The following is a 15,713-nucleotide window of genomic DNA, read 5'->3' as shown; positions in this document are numbered from 1 at the left end:
CGGTCTTTCATATGACAGGTTCTATGGTCTGATCTGAGGTCTAACACACATAAAAATACCACCATCATCCTCTATAAAACATAAAGATCGATGGTCCTGCTAGAAAACGAAGAAATAGTGAGAAGTCTAAATCTGTCATTGACTTTGGATAGACTACAAGATAAACGTTCCTTACTGAGAGTAAACTCACTCAGATCTTGTTCTAACGTTTTCTAGAAGTTCTCCATTATCAGCTGACAGCAATAATTTACTAGTGAAAAGTCACGTTCTAGTTTTTCCAGATCTGTTTGTGCAGTTGTAACACAGCAGTAAACAGACATCTGGACATATCCAATATGGCATCTGACTTTGCTTACGCAACAAGCTAGCATGTCATCTCTAGTCAAGTAACTTGTTGAATGGAGCAAACAAAGACGTTAAAGAAATGAAGCAGAAATGTGAGTATAAAAAATAAAACGTCTGGAAGAATGAAACTTTTAGTCTCATTTTCACATACCTGGAGTGTTACAGCTGCAGGTCATCTAAACAATGACACTGCACAGAAACATTTGTTGAAATATTGAATGTTTTGAGTTCTCCTGGTTTTGTTCCATCCTGCTGAAAACCTTCTAATGCTGTAAATGTGGACAGTGGAACACATCCCGCTCTATTCTTGTGGAATGACCCAGTTTCTCTCCGTCCCCAGAGAACCCCCCCATCTCCCCAGTATGCCCTGTCTGCAGAGCTCCTCAGAGCCAGACAGAGCTGTGCTGCAGCGGACTCACAGGGGTTTGATCCGTCGGCCACCAGCAGCATGCGCAGCGAGCTCAGGTTGATGTCCTTCTGGTCTTTGTGGGCCACCAGCGCCCAGTGCATGTCTCTGGACTTCACACACGCCACCTTGGCTGCAGGATTCCACACACAGACACACAGACTGAAACCAGATCTGATCTGCAGCAGAGACAACAGCGAGGCCACGCAGCTGCAGGTGAACCTGACCTTTAAACTGGCAGACTTTCTGGATCCACGACAGCGGGTTGACCTTCATCAGCGAGTATGGAACGCTGATCACGTGCATCATGTTCATCACACTCTGCAGAACCACATCACATTCAAAGGGAGAATCTCATTTCAGACCTGCAGCAGAGGAAGTGAATCACGCGGCGCTTTGAGCTCACCGTCAGGATGCCGTGCCACAGCCCCACATCCTTCTTGAAGTCTAAGACGTTCACGATGGTCTCAGCTGCAGACAGAGGGCACAAAGGATTAAACCCTCAGTCTGGTCTTGCAGGCAGAGCGGTGCGGCGCCTGTGAGTGCATACCCTCAGTGTAGCTGCAGGACTGGGTGAGAGCCTGGCAGTGAGTGAGCAGGGCGATCCTCGTCACCGTGACTCCCAGCACGCTGCCGTCCTTACAGGTTTTATACTGCCAGGAAACACCAGAAGAATCAGAAGATTTCAAACGACAATGAAGAGAATTTGAATTGAAGACCTTCCTGTTCAGGACAGGATTTAGACTTCTGTCTTATTTTTTAGACCTTTACTTTAACTTTCTGTCAGCAGCAGCAAATCTGATGATGGTTTTATCCACAGATCAGTGACAGCAGCAGTCAGTGTTTTTCTCATTGCTGGAGATGTTAACATGCATAAGCTGTTCTGCTGGATGTCTGCAGCGGCCTGCTCTGGTGTGCTCGCTCAGCTGTGGAGTCCACAGAAGGCAGGGCGTGACGTGAAAGCTGTTCACAGCTGAGTGGAGCTCTCTGCAGCTCTCACTGAAACCAACTGTACTCTGTGGCTTTTCTCATGAACAATGAAGCTGCAGAAAGCATAACACAGGCTGAAGGGAAAAAGGAGCAAAAGCAGAAATTCTTCTGTGACACAGAAAATGAAAGATGTGTTCCTTCATTTCATTTATTTGTGCTTTTTGATCTGAATCAGAGAATTTTGAACCAAAAGCCTTTTAAGGCTAATTTTGTATTTAGCTAATATTTTAGCTGCCTATCAGCTTCAGCATCTTCAGGAATCAGCATTAGCATCTTCAGCGGCCAAATTCAGCTTACAGCATTCACACTAGCATTATCGCAGGTAATACTTTAAATCTAGTTCATAATTATGTTAAAAAGTTACAGTTTTAAATTTTTAAGAATGTAGTTTCAGTAAATGTTTATCCTGTTCGCCCCGTCACCTAAAGTGTGTTTTGGATTTTGGCCATCTGTGTGATTGAGTTTGACACCCATAGTTCAGACCGCATTGTGATTGGCTGTAGAGCCTGTCAATCAATATCTTCAGCGCCATGTCTTCTATACAGAACTCATTCAGCTTTTAAAATTTACATGAATCCTTAATCACGATCAGATCTTTATTTTTCTTCTATAATCCTGGATGTATTTTTCTATGAAGGTATGAACTTTAACCCTTTAACACCTGAGACATTGCCGTTGACGCTTGAACACAAAATATTTAACATACTGTAACTTTTAGAACGTTACCACGATAATTCCACTAGATTTTGAATCTACCAGAATTATCATGTTAACGTTTGAAAAGTTACACTAAATCAAAGAACATAAAGACTGGAGCTCCGGTGTTAGAGGGTTAAACAACAGAGAAGACTGTGAAAATGTTCATGTCTGTCTCTGAGGGGAGGAGTTTTACAGCCATAAACATCTGTACTCCTACTTCGGGGATTCCATCCATCACGGGTTATTTTTAGAACGTATCTCCTGTGATGAACGAGGGAACTGTGATGTACATTTGCTATTAAACCAGTGAGCCAGTGTAAGGTCATTTCTGAACGCAGTTACTTTAGCGGCAGCACTCTGCATCTCCATCATTGTCCTCGCTTCAGTCCAGGTTCAATCTTTCTCTACAGCTACAAGTGGAGCTGGAGGTCTGCTCACCTCGATGTAAGCCGTGTCGTTATTTGCATCTTTAATGTGAGGAAACCAGTCCCTGGGGGGTTTGGAAAGGTGCTTCGACTCCGTCACAATCCACAGCAGTTTGGGCCAACCTGTGGGGCAGAGCCGAGGTTTTTACACATGCTGCCTTCGCTCAGACCGCAGTGACACATCAGGCCTCTGAGCAGCTTCATTAGGGCGTGAAGTCATGCTCTCATTAAAAGGCACAAAGACGAGTCACCCCCCCCCTCCATGGGGCTTTTCAAAGCCTGCAATGACTGATGAACCTGGCTGTCACCTTTGAACTGTGGGATCTCCCCTGTTGCGCTCTTGGGGAGGCCTTTATGGCAGGCATCGCTGGTCAGCGCCACGGCAACACCGCAGCTGCCCAATAGGAATCCGATCTGCTGACTGCCGGCATCCTGTTGGAGCAGAGAAAACTAAAAACACGGTGAAAAAAAAACACAACCTGTTGCAGCTTCCTCCGCACAAAACGGTATAAAAACATTTGGGGAGTTTGTGCTTCCAGGAGTGGAGAGGAGAACATGGAGACTGCTGCACTGCAGGCGGGGGGAAGGGGTTCAAGGGAGGAAGCTGACATGCAGCAAATGCTTTCTTGTACCGCAGCGAGTAATCAGTGGGTTACCATGGCAACGCTGCAAAGGCAGTGTCCCTGATGGACCATGTGAGCAGAGATGTTAAGAGTCTCGGCCGTACGCTGAGGCACAGCAACGTTCATCAGCTGTTCTGGCGTCTATCTGTAACGGCCGCATGTCTGACATGTTTTCAGACTGAACGAATCTCCCAGAAAAACAGCTGAAGCTCCAAACAGCTCCAGAACACACTGACATGTCCACGGCGAGCTGAGACAGCAGAGGGGCACGTCTGGAGGATAACATTTGCTATCAACAGCTGTCAGAGGTCAGATCCGCTGAACTTCAGCCGGAATCGAACCCTTCAGAGGCTGAATGACAGCAAACAGAAAGAGTCGCTGGGCTTCATGATGTACCTTCCGACTGAGCGGCACCTCTATGGGAACAGGAACGACCTCCGCCAGCAGACAGCCATAGAAGGCCACCATGAAGGCCACGGGATCATTGTTAGGATACACCAGCGCCACCTACAGGAGGAAGACAGGAGGACAAACACCATCACATGCTGGGACTTCGTTTAGATCAGGAGTGTCAAACTCAATCACACGGGGGGCCAGAATCCAAAACACACCTTAGGTCGAACAGGATCAACATTGAACACTCTAAAACTAAAATTTTAAAACATTAAAACTGTAACTTTTTAACATAATTATGAACTAGATATATAGCATTACCTGCAATACCACTAGTGTAAATGCTGGAAGATGAATTTGGCCACTGAAGATGATAGTGCTGATAGCTGAAAATGCTGAAATTGATAGCCAGCTAAAATATTAACTAAATCCCAAATTACCCTAAAAACTTAAAAAAAAATAAAATAAAACACTTAGGTTAGCTAAAACAGGTAGCATGTAGCTGAGAAAAAAGCTAAACTAAAAAAACAGAAAAAAGCCTAAATTACCCAAAACATTTAGCGTGCAAATATTAGCCGAACTCCAAAATAATCCAAAAAACTTTTTAAAAAAGCCTAAATTAGCCAAAACAGCGATCATGTAGCTAAACAATCTTAGTAAATGTGAAAATAATCCAAAAAGCTAGAAAAGAATTATTGTGCAACATTAATATACAACATTTGATTATTTTGGCTGGTAAATGGTGTATAAACGTTTAGTGCTTTTCGACCTTCCTTGAAGACCAGAACTGCTTTACAGTCACAGACACATTCACACGTTCATACACTGATGGTGGCTCCTCTGCTGAACACTGGCACCAATCTATCACCACCAGGAGCATTATGGGTTCAGTGTCACTTTGACACATGGGCGGGCAAGGCAGGAGTGGCACGATCAGAGGTCGACCGCTGCACCATAGCCGCCCAAGAATAAGAAAATAATGAGAAACTAGAGCAACAGCAGCCTTAACCTTAGTATCTGCTGGAGCTGTTTGAGAAAATTCTGTCAGCATTCTGTTCTATTCCATCAGTCCGATGTAAAAATAACTCCAGCATAATAATATGTATCATTATAGATGGATGTAAAAATGGTTTAATCAAACTGAATCGACTCTTTAAATAAATGTTTTTTCATTAGGGAAACTTACTGTTTTACTTTGTTAAAAAATATTTCATTAGATTTTAGATAGAACATAATTAGTTCATTAACATTTATTAATCACACTCAGGCGTCCTGCTGTGAGATCAGCGTAATAAAACTCTGTCTAAAATAAACTGGAACTTTTTTTACATTCTGTTAGTCAGATTATACCAAATCAAAGAGATAATATGGCATTTATTTGCAGTTTTTGGACAAACCCGATCATTTATTTTAATAAATAAGGCGGAGAATGAAAGTCCATCTGACGCCTGTAATGCAGCAGCAGTGCATCTGCTCTGGGGGCGGAGCCAAACGGAGCTGTCTGCTATTAGAAATCCAACAAGGAAAAAGACCATTATTGTATTTTGGGATGAGGACTGACATGAATTTTCTACAATAACAAGCACCGGTGTTGTCTAAAAATTGCAGTAACTCCCGGTTTACCCCAAAAGTCCCGCCCACTGACGCCGCAGGAGGTGAGCCGTTCAGAATGGACGGACACGCCCCCACGTGTGTAGATTCCAGCTGAGCTGACCTGAAATCCAACTGGATCAAAATTCTACCCAAAAAAATGTTTTATCATTTTTTACAAACGCAATAAAGAAAATTTATGAGAAAAAAAAGAAAAAGCTGAAAAAAACTAAATTCCAGGAAAAATGTAAAAAAGACAGCAGTGACAGCAGTGAGATATTCTTGTTTTTTGGGCTGCCTGGTGAGACTTTAGCCTGGATTTTTTGTTTGTTTTTTCACTCAAAAACATGTTGATTAGTTTGTTGACAAATTTTATGCTTGTTGCTTTTATAAAATTTCAACTAAAACTTTCATTCTTTGTTGTGAAACCAGTTTGTTAAACAATCCTATTTTTCCTTATGGAATTTTCTGTTTTTTCATGATTTTATGTCCAGTGTGTGAATACAACATGGAAAAATGACTAAATAAAGGTAGAGTCACATAGGAGAGTTTGTGCTGATTAAAATGATACCAAATAAGCAGCAGGTAGTCTATCAAACTGAAAATACAGAAAATTCAATTTTAGACAAAAACTTAGTTTTAGACCCTAGATTGAAAAGGGTTACAAATAAATGTTCTAAATGTACAATTTTGTGTGTGATTTCATTTTATGATTATTTGCAGAAAAAAAGTGTCTGGGAAAATACTCTAAAAAAGGCGATAAATAACGATACATTTTTCCAGATTTGCAATTAATAACTTAACTTATTTTTCATTAATTCCTGGCTCTAGTAAAAATGTAACATTTAATTGTAAAATTTTCTATTTTGTCAGTTTAAGTCAACTGCTTTGTGAAACATTGATTTTGTAATGAAAATGTGAAGACTAATTTCCCGTTGTTTTGAAATGAAAAAGTTAAATTTGTGAAATTCTAAATCAAAATGAAAATCAAAAGAAGCTCCGAAAAGACTGAAGAAAAAATGTCATAATTTCATTCCCCTTCAAGTTACTTCATCTTCTCCACTTTCTAAATGAAACATTTCATAAAGTTAGAATGACCGTGGATGTGAACGAGGACAGCTGAGTGTTCGCTGGGACAGCTGGAGCGTGCTGGTGGTGGAGCGTGACTCACCCGGTCGCCTGGTCGCACCATGGGCTCCTGCTTGCTGCCCAGTTTGTGGAGGATGTTGTAGGCAAGCTTGATGCTGCGAGACCACAGCTTCCCTGCAGGGAGACGGAGGACAGAGAGCTGACACACGGAGGGATTCTTTCTGTTCACTTTCAGCAAAAAGCAGACAACTCTCCGCAGTAATTGTGTTCATTTTTTAAATTTTAGGTTAGCTTTTAATGAATAAGAAAACACTGGATTTAACTTGGAGAATGTGAGGCTGCTGGACTGCTGCTGAACAAAGGAAAAAAGGGGGAAGGTCTGTTTACTTATGTCACAGGGAAGTCCCTCACTTGAAGAGGACTTTAATTCATCTTTTCTCTATGAGGATTTCTATAGTTCATTTGTTTCTCCATCTTTTTAGTTTCCTGCATCCAAATCAGAGCAACATTCCTGAATATTCTGGTCATTCTTAATGGATCACAGTCAGAATAATATCAAGTCTGAAGAACCAAACAAACCACAGCTCAAATCGTTCAACTTTTTTCAGGTCCTGGACCGCTTTAATATTTTCACAGACACAATCCTAAAGTGAGCGTTCAATTTTTTGTATTTTTTTTCCAGTTTCTCTTAACTTTTGAGGGTAATGTTTATCTTCATCCTCTGTAAAACATCTTTATTTGTAAACTAGATTTCATGTAAGATCAAATAAAATGTGATTTAGATTTTGTCTGACAACCTACAACTGTTAAAGTGGAAGCTACAAAATCAGACGTTGAAAGTGCGACGGATTAAGTAAAAAAAAGTTACTAAAACTGTATTTTCTAAACATAATAACAGACGAATCCACTACTTGAACAACTTTCTTGAGACATTAGACAGCTGGTTGATGAATATCTATATTATTATTATGGTCTGTAGGAACAACCGTCACAATAATGGAGTAAAGACTCCTGCTTCTGTCTGTTAAATGCAGATTTCTTTTATTTTGAAGTCGTCTGTTTCCTCTTTGGATCTTTTCTGCTAAAAGAAACTTTCCAAATATGTTTGCTTTTTAGTTAACTTTGTTAGCTTGGAGCTTTCAATTTTGCAGTCGTGCTTTAATCCTTTAACAGCTGAGGCGTCGATGGTGACACTTAAACACAGAATCTTTAACGTACTGTAACTTTTCAACCATTAACACGATCATTCCAGTAGATTCTGAAGGAGAAAAGCGGCTCGAAAGTTACAGTAAATCAAAGAACATAAACACTGGAGCTCCTGTGTTAAAGGGTTAAGAAAGTAGCAGATATATTTTCCATTATTAGGAGATTAAAGATAACTTTAGCTACTTGTGCAAAGTCAGGTCTCAGATTTGGAGGGTTAGATCATGGAAGTCATTGATTAAAGGGGTCACCGGCATCTGAGCTGCTGTAATCTTACAACAAAATAACAAGAATGTGGAACCAATACAAACAAAATTAATACATAGAAGCTGATCCTGAACCTCAGATTCAGTTTTAGTGCAACTTCGCTCTGAACTGAAACAAAGGAAAAAGCCTGCAGATGAATGATTTTTGAGAAGAAGATTTTCCCACAAAGACTTTTGGAAAATCAATGAAGTTAACATTTAAACTCTAAGCTGCTTTGTTTTTTGCTTTGTGTTTTTGCTGCCTCTGCTCCTACTTTTTGTGGAGTTGTAAGCACATTTATGAAACTTTGAACATTAAGTGAATTGAAATGTTTTGAAACAGTGGAATCCAAATCCTGACATTCCGGAGATATTCCAGAGCTGCTGCTGCTCTGGAAGGAGTTCCTGACTGGATATTCCATCTGACTTCGACACTAACAGGATAAACCAAAAACCAATTGCTGTTTACTCAAACATGTTACACATTTAAAGACAATTGATCTGAAGCCTCTGATTCTAAAACCTCCTCTGAGGGGGCGTGGCTTTTGGAGTGCTACTGACGTTTCTGTGACCAATCCATTGGTTTCTCAGAGTTCTTGATAAAATAATCAAAGCTAACATCAAAATGCTCTTTCATTGATTTACAATCCTTTCCAACTGCGGTCAAATGAGCCGCCGTTCACATTTCCGTGGTCACATCAAGAAGCTCCGTGGAGTCTGGTGGAGATTTTCCAGCGTTCTCAGTCCTGCTACCGTAAGTATTGGATGAAACTCACACCAAAAATCCAGTGATGCTGATTTGACCACAGAAATGTGAACGGCGGCTCATTTGACTGCAGTCAATGTGAAGATACCATCTTCTCTTCTCCAGAACCTGAACTAGACACTAGGAACAGATGAGGGTTTAGTGCATGTGCAGCAGAGCTGTTGATGGAAAGAAGATCATTCATTCAAACAGAGTCTGTCCAAGACACTTTGATTGATTTAAGAGGAGAAATACTCTGAAATGTAAAAACAAAACGATTTCTTATTACATTTGTTCTCTTTCAGAAGAAAAATGACTCACAGACATGTTAGAAACTCTAAAAAACAGAATTTTCATTGGAGAACTTTAAGCTTTTATCACTGAAGAGTTTTTGTTTAAGAGTGAAGGAAGTGTCTTCTCACCATAGGTGAGCACGTAGAGGGGCTTCCCTGCCGTGTCCAGGCTGGTCAGGCAGGGGGCTTTTGGAGAGATGGTCCCCCAGCGCTGCAGCGCAGCCTCCAGGGAGGGGGGCCAGTTGGTCACCACCCCCAACGGCTCGCCACGAACCGGCATCATCTCTGCCCCCTCCGGTCGGGGCTGGTTGGGGTCCGGCTGCTGGACTGGAGACGAGCACAAAGATGAAGTTGTGAGTGTGGGGGCTCCAGAGCGGGGACAGGTCTGAAGAGGGGCGGGGCAGAGGCAGACATGCATTCATTCATCCGTTCATTAACCGAGGTGTTAAGACAGTGGTGCAGCAGCAGGCTGGAACCACGGCAGCCTTCAGTTCAGCCCTTCATGAGAATGACATGAGCTTAGAGTTCTCTCCTCATGCAAACAGGTTATTGAAGTGATAAAACGAACGGGAGATGAACTGACAGACCCCACAGTTATCTTTCTCTAATGGTTCAGTAGTTATCAATGATTCTCATTATCTGTTCTGTAAATGGAAACAGAGATTGACTCGGAGTGGAGGCCGAATGATGATGCTCTTTAGGGTCAAACACCCTTTAGGAATTAATTTATTACTCAAAGCGCATCAGCTGAACAGCAACACTTTTGTTTAAACAAAAAGGTTGTTTAGGTGCAGGTGTGTGATTTTAGGGTGAAAACGCTGGTCCAGATGTAGACAATAATGATGGTAAAACATGCCTCTGATGTTGCTTCACCTGACTAACTATCAGTTTTAGGTGTCGAAGAGGCGCAGAGATGCCCTCCGAAAGCCGCTCCACCGCTGCGGTCTGCAGTGGGCCCGCTACAGGCCCACTGCTCTGCGTCCAGCTGCAGTCTGAAGCTCCGGTCTCAGCTCACTGCCATCATTCTGGGAGATGACAAGCTTATTTCTGCCCTGCACTCACAAAGAACTCCTCAGAGCTCCAACAGTCGTCCCTTAACCTTCAGCTGCTTCTCTGACGCTAAACTTGCATGTGCAGGAGGAAGCTGCAGTGGACATGCGTCGCTCCTGTGAAGCTAAATCTGAGCGCGTTTGTGAGCCAAGGACAGTCATGCACACTCATCATGAGAGTTAGTCAGATCACAATGGACAGACAGATGGAGAGACAGAATGCCAAACAGACAAAAGACAGTTTCTAACCCTCGAGAAGCTCATCGAAGTCATCGACAAAGAACTCTCGTAGTGGCGGTCTGCGAGGCTGCTTCAGAGTGTTAACAAGCTGCTGGATCTTAGCCGACACACGACTGCTGACCGGAACACCTGGAAACATCCCAGTGGAAAGACAAGCCTGAATATCTGACATGGCGGATCATGGTTCAGAGCGAGCTCAGAGCTGAGGACGGCCTCCGTGGATCTGTCTGATCTTAGCCGCTCGCTCGTGTCAGTGTGAGTGTGTGATTGTGCGGCAGCTTCCAAACAACAAAGGTGCTCTGTCAGCTTTGCGTAAGATAAAGGGTCAGAAAACAGAAAGCCTGTGATTGGCTGCTTCTCTAAGGTCCAATTTGAGCACTCCTCCTGATTAAAGAGTTTCTGTACTTTGTCTTTTTTTCTGTGCTTTGACTCGGTCTGACACTGACCCCGGCAGGAGACCCCTCTTACCATCGCCCGTCTCCATGCGCTCCGCGTTTCCGTACTTCTGCGTGTTCCTGGCGATGGTTCCCATGTTGGACATGTGGTGGCGCTCCACATGGGAGTGGGAGGAGTCCGAGGAGTATCCCGTCACGTCCGGCGGGGCCGAGTGGTTCTCTAAAAACAGAGGAGGATGAGGCGACCAGATGGAGGCGGAGGCAACAAACAGGCGCTGACTCATCGTTCATCTCTACCGGCCCAGTGTTTGTCAAGTGCCTCTCTTGATTGTCTGCACGCTCAGTTAGACGTGTTTGAGAGCCATTTTGTGCCAAAGCTAATTGGGTCAGAAATGCAGGAGTCAGAGCAGTCTGCCATGGACAGGCTTCTGTTCAACCTGCAGCTGATTTAAAAGCACTATTTGTCAAACAGGAGAAATCTTCAGGTTTCGTTCAGATCTGATGAATTTGCCGACTTCATCAGATTTCCTCAAACTGTCACCAAGTGATTTAGTGTTGGAAAAAGACCAGTTTAGACCAGGGTTCCCCAAACTTTTTCTTGTGAGGGCCACATACTGTGTTCCTGTCTGATGTGGGGCCGGGTCGGTTTGTAGACTCACACAAAAGTGCAACAATCAGCTTAAGCGGATACATTTATGTTTTCCAAAAAGCCACACATAATCAAATTTTAAATAATTGTGTGAATGCTTGGTAAAAATTTGGAGTTTGGCTAATATTTTAGCAACATGCTAACATTTTAGGCTAATTCATTATGTACTGGGGTTTTTAAGGCTAATTTAGAGTTTAGCTTCTGTCTGAGCATCAGAACAACTTTTTTTTACTATTTTTGTTTACTGAGAAATTTTAGGCTATTTTAGAGTGTAGCTAGTATTTAAGCAACATGCTAGCTGTTTTGGGTAATTTGACATCTACTAAAGTTTTCTTATGCTAATTTGGAGTTTAGCTAATATTTTAACAACAGGCTAACGTTTTGATTAATTTAGTTTACTGAGGAATTTTAGGCTGTTTTGGAGTTTAGCTAGTATTAAGCAACAAGCTAGCTCTTTTTGGCTAATTTTGAATCTATTAGGGTTTTTGGGCTAATTATGAGTTTAGCTCATATTTAAGCAACAAACAAAAGCTACATTAGGGATTCTTAAGCAATTTTACTACAATTGTTCAGAAATGTAGATAAACTTCAGCCCTCTTTCATGGTTATTTATTAGATTTTATAATTTTTTTTAGCAAATTTAACATTTTGTAAATAGCTTTGTATTTTCAGCAAATCCCTTCAGCAATTAAAGTAAATTGCGTCACCATTTTCAGCAAAAAGCTTCAGCATCTTCAGCTACCACTTTCAGCAAAAAACATTCATACTAGCATTATCTCAGGTAATGCAACTTTTCTAGTTAATTTATGTAATCTTCACAGAAAAAAATCATTTTTAAAAGTAAACCAATAAATAGTCTATCCTCTCCTGTCATGTTCAGACTGCACAAATGTAATAAAACAAGTCACATACTATGTGAGTCTCAATCAGCCAGATTGAGAAAAAGTAAAAATCATGAGTCTCTGATAGTATTTGGGGGGCCAGGCCAGATGTGCAGGCGGGCTGTAGTTTGGGGACTCCTGGTTTAGACAAATAAAGGCTGAGCTGGTTCAGACTTTTCGCTGCACTCACCCTCTGACTCCAGAGGCGGCGGCCACAACATGTCCGATCCAAACTCGCAGGAACGCCGCAGAGATCCGCCGTTCTCCGCCACACTCAGAGCCCCCTTCCTCTTCAGGGACAGGTGTCCGATTCCTGCAGGCCCGGAGCACAGGCGGGTCACTCACCCACACTCATTTCAACAAGGACCAACCCTGAGCAAATATGTGTAAGTGTATGTGTAATAAGTTCAATGTGCTCACTTTGTTTCTAGTTTATCTCAAAAATCTGCTTTTTTCCTCAAGACTTTCATCAAACTCCTAATCAAAGCCCAGCTGGATTTCTCATGGAGGAGTTTGTGAGGGATTGCTCATAGGTCAGTTTCTGTTGGTGCAAATTTAAAATCTATTTCATACGGTGGCCCTGAAGTGTCAATCACATCAACAAAGCAGTCAACGCAGAAACATTTTAAAAGATTACAACCAAAAAAGCAACACACAAACAAAGATTACATTTTGGAAATCAAAACTAAATTCCAGAAACGTAATAATTCTCCAGAAATCAAAAGAAGAAGTTAAAAAATGAAACAAAACAATGAACTGGAAAAAGATGGATACTGCAGGACATCCCTGATTGGATGAGTTTTGAAGAAGAGGGGAAGCAGAAGGAGTCTGAACGTGGTGAAGAGTGGATTGATCACTAAACCTTTGTGGTGAGAACCATGAGTAAATCTTTCTGACGATATTTCCATGTCTGATAAACTCCTGGTTGAAAAGGTGAATAAACATCCTCATTAAATCCCTGATGTCCCATACCAACCTTTTCTGGTTTATTGTTGAGTTTCAGTTTTTGACATCATTTTGATTTCAGGAAATTATTTTTGTCTTCAAAAATGTTTCCTATTTTTTTCCAGTATTTTATTATTGTGTTTTACTTTTTTGAATTACATTTTAGTTTCTTGAACTTTGTATTTATTTCTACAATGTAATGTTTTTATTTAATTTGTTTTGCTTTATGTATTACTGTTCTAATCCACGTGTTACAAAGTCAAAGCGCGGGGGCCGGATCCGGCCCTCCAGATCATTTTATGTTATTGTTATTAATGGCCCGATGTTATCTTGTGCTTATTTCTTTGACAACATATTTTTATGGACAGTAAAATATTGAAAGTTATTTAAGTTCTACGTAGATTTATTATTGAATAATATTCCTGGCTTTTTATTATTCATAATTATGTTAAAAAGTTAGTTTTAAAAATTGACATTGACATTTTAAGACTATTTTGGCATTTACTAAGATTTTTTAGGCTATTTTGAAGTTTAGCTATTTTTCAGGTACATGCATGTTTTGGCTAACCTACTTTTTTTTTTTCCCTAGGCTAATTTTGCATTTAGCTAACATTTTAGCTGGCTATCAGCTTCAGTGTTTAAAATTCATTTTACATAATTCACACTAGCATTATCACAGGTAATGCTATATATCTGTTGTATTGATTCCTCCCCAGGGCTCCCTTGAAAAAGAGGTTTTAAATCTCAATGGGATCCACCCCAGGTTAAATAAAGGTTAATAATAATAATAATAATAATAATAATAATAATAAAAATATCTAGTTCATAATTATGTTAAAAAGTTACAGTTTTAAAGTTTTAAAAATGTAGTTTTAAAATGTTCAATAAATGTTTATCCTGTTCGGTCCGTGACCTAAGGTGTGTTTTGAATTTTAGCCCTTGTGCGATTGAGTTTGACACTCCTGGTCTAATCTTTAATATGTTTTTAAATTGAGTGATTTGTTGATGTGATTCGCATTTCAGGGCTACATCTTAGAAATGACTGCAGTATCTCAGTTTTGAGTTTGATTCAAACAGCTTAAACTTCTCTCCACAAATTGAAGTCTCAAGGTTCTCCTGGTTTTCCAAACAGAGAGAGGAAAACATGTTTGTACAACAATTTTCCCAGAGGTGTTTGGATGAGCTCTCATTCAAACTGCATCTGAATGCTCATTCCATCACTGTCATGGTAACCCCTCCTGTTGCCATGCCAACTCACTGAAGATTGATGCAAATTCTAAAAAACCCCAATGTCCAGACAGGAGATGAACCAGTTCAACAAACAAAACCAAAGCTGTTTTCAGAATCACTGCAAGTTTAAAGCTTTCATACTGACTGGAGTTAGAAATCTATTCCTGTGTGATAAGACAGAGATCGGTGAGGCCTAGACAACAGCAGCCTGAACATCTACAAAGCAAGTTTTTTTCAGAATCAACTTTGGATTTTACTTCAGTAGAATGAATTAAGCAGATTTCCAACACACATGCTGAGGAGCACAAACCCTCAGCCTCCCGTCTCTTAGACGCCCAATGACCACAGCTGCAGGGCTCTCACCGTGATGCGACTGCGACAGGTGGCTCTGCTGGTGGTGCGACTGGCCCATGTGCGCGTGCCCAAGGTGTGTGTGCGCCAGGTGTGACAGGTGGGAGTGTGCCAGCGAGTCGGCCAGTCGCCCGGCGTTCCCGCTGCCTCCGCTCTGCGTGGACGAGGACGAGGAGGAGGTGGAGCCCAGGTGGGCGGGGCCGAGCTGGGAGGGGCGGCTCATCCAGTGTTCTACGCTGGACATGTCGTCGCCTGGCCCCGCCTCCTCCTCTGAGCCCGACGAGGAGTCTGAGCACAGAGGGGACAGACCTGTGAGGGTCAGACACAAAGGAGAGTTAATAGAAGAATCCACTCACTGCAACATCCCAGGAAAAACAAACACTTTACTAAACTTGAATAACTACTCAATGGTTACAGTTATTGTTCTCAGGACAAAAGTTCCTTAACATCTCAATCCATAAAGTAACTAAAGTTATTTCCCTAACAGACAGACTCGAGCAGCACTGTCCAGGTGAAGCTCTCTGACCCCACAGCTTCAGAATCGCTTCAACTTTAGACATTTAGATTGTGGGATTTTGGTTAAAAGCTTCATATCATAATTAAAAAACTGCTGGGAATGTTTTTTTAAACAAAAAAAAAAATGTCATAAGGGTGCTTGAAAGTCATGCTTTTTTCTCAAGAATTTAAACAGAGTTTTTTTCAGGCACTTTGACAGTGATATAAAAGGAGAAATACTCAGAAATTCAAACACAAAATGATTTCTTAGTATATTTTTTCTCTTTCAGAAGAAAAATGCCACACATGCATGTTAAAACTCATCCATCCATCCATCTTCTCAACCGCTTTGTCCCTTTCGGGGTCGCGGGGGTGCCAGAGCCTATCCCGGCTGCTGATGGGCGAAGGCGGGGTACACCCTGGACAGGTCGC

General features: G+C 41.5%; 1 protein-coding gene across 4 annotated transcripts in view; it reads right to left on the bottom strand.

Moving 5' to 3' along the window:
* Positions 1-15,713, bottom strand: part of LOC112139037 (disco-interacting protein 2 homolog C) — a 65,267-nt gene that overhangs the window by 24,844 nt on the left and 24,710 nt on the right. For 3 of the 4 annotated variants that reach the window (XM_024261729.2, XM_036217378.1, XM_024261730.2), the window contains 13 exons: positions 14,799-15,095; positions 12,451-12,573; positions 10,804-10,950; positions 10,345-10,464; positions 9,176-9,373; positions 6,643-6,734; positions 3,885-3,995; positions 3,174-3,297; positions 2,879-2,988; positions 1,302-1,404; positions 1,158-1,222; positions 979-1,072; positions 765-884 (listed from right to left, as the gene is read on the bottom strand). In XM_024261729.2, coding sequence (XP_024117497.1) covers positions 765-884; positions 979-1,072; positions 1,158-1,222; positions 1,302-1,404; positions 2,879-2,988; positions 3,174-3,297; positions 3,885-3,995; positions 6,643-6,734; positions 9,176-9,373; positions 10,345-10,464; positions 10,804-10,950; positions 12,451-12,573; positions 14,799-15,095 — 1,704 coding nt within the window. The remainder of the gene's footprint in view (positions 1-764; positions 885-978; positions 1,073-1,157; positions 1,223-1,301; positions 1,405-2,878; positions 2,989-3,173; positions 3,298-3,884; positions 3,996-6,642; positions 6,735-9,175; positions 9,374-10,344; positions 10,465-10,803; positions 10,951-12,450; positions 12,574-14,798; positions 15,096-15,713) is intronic. The other variant, XM_024261732.2, reaches the window with a different exon arrangement.

Source organism: Oryzias melastigma, linkage group LG20, assembly GCF_002922805.2.
Source record: "Oryzias melastigma strain HK-1 linkage group LG20, ASM292280v2, whole genome shotgun sequence".
NCBI lineage: Eukaryota > Metazoa > Chordata > Actinopteri > Beloniformes > Adrianichthyidae > Oryzias > Oryzias melastigma.
This window is presented reverse-complemented; position numbering and strand designations above follow the sequence as displayed.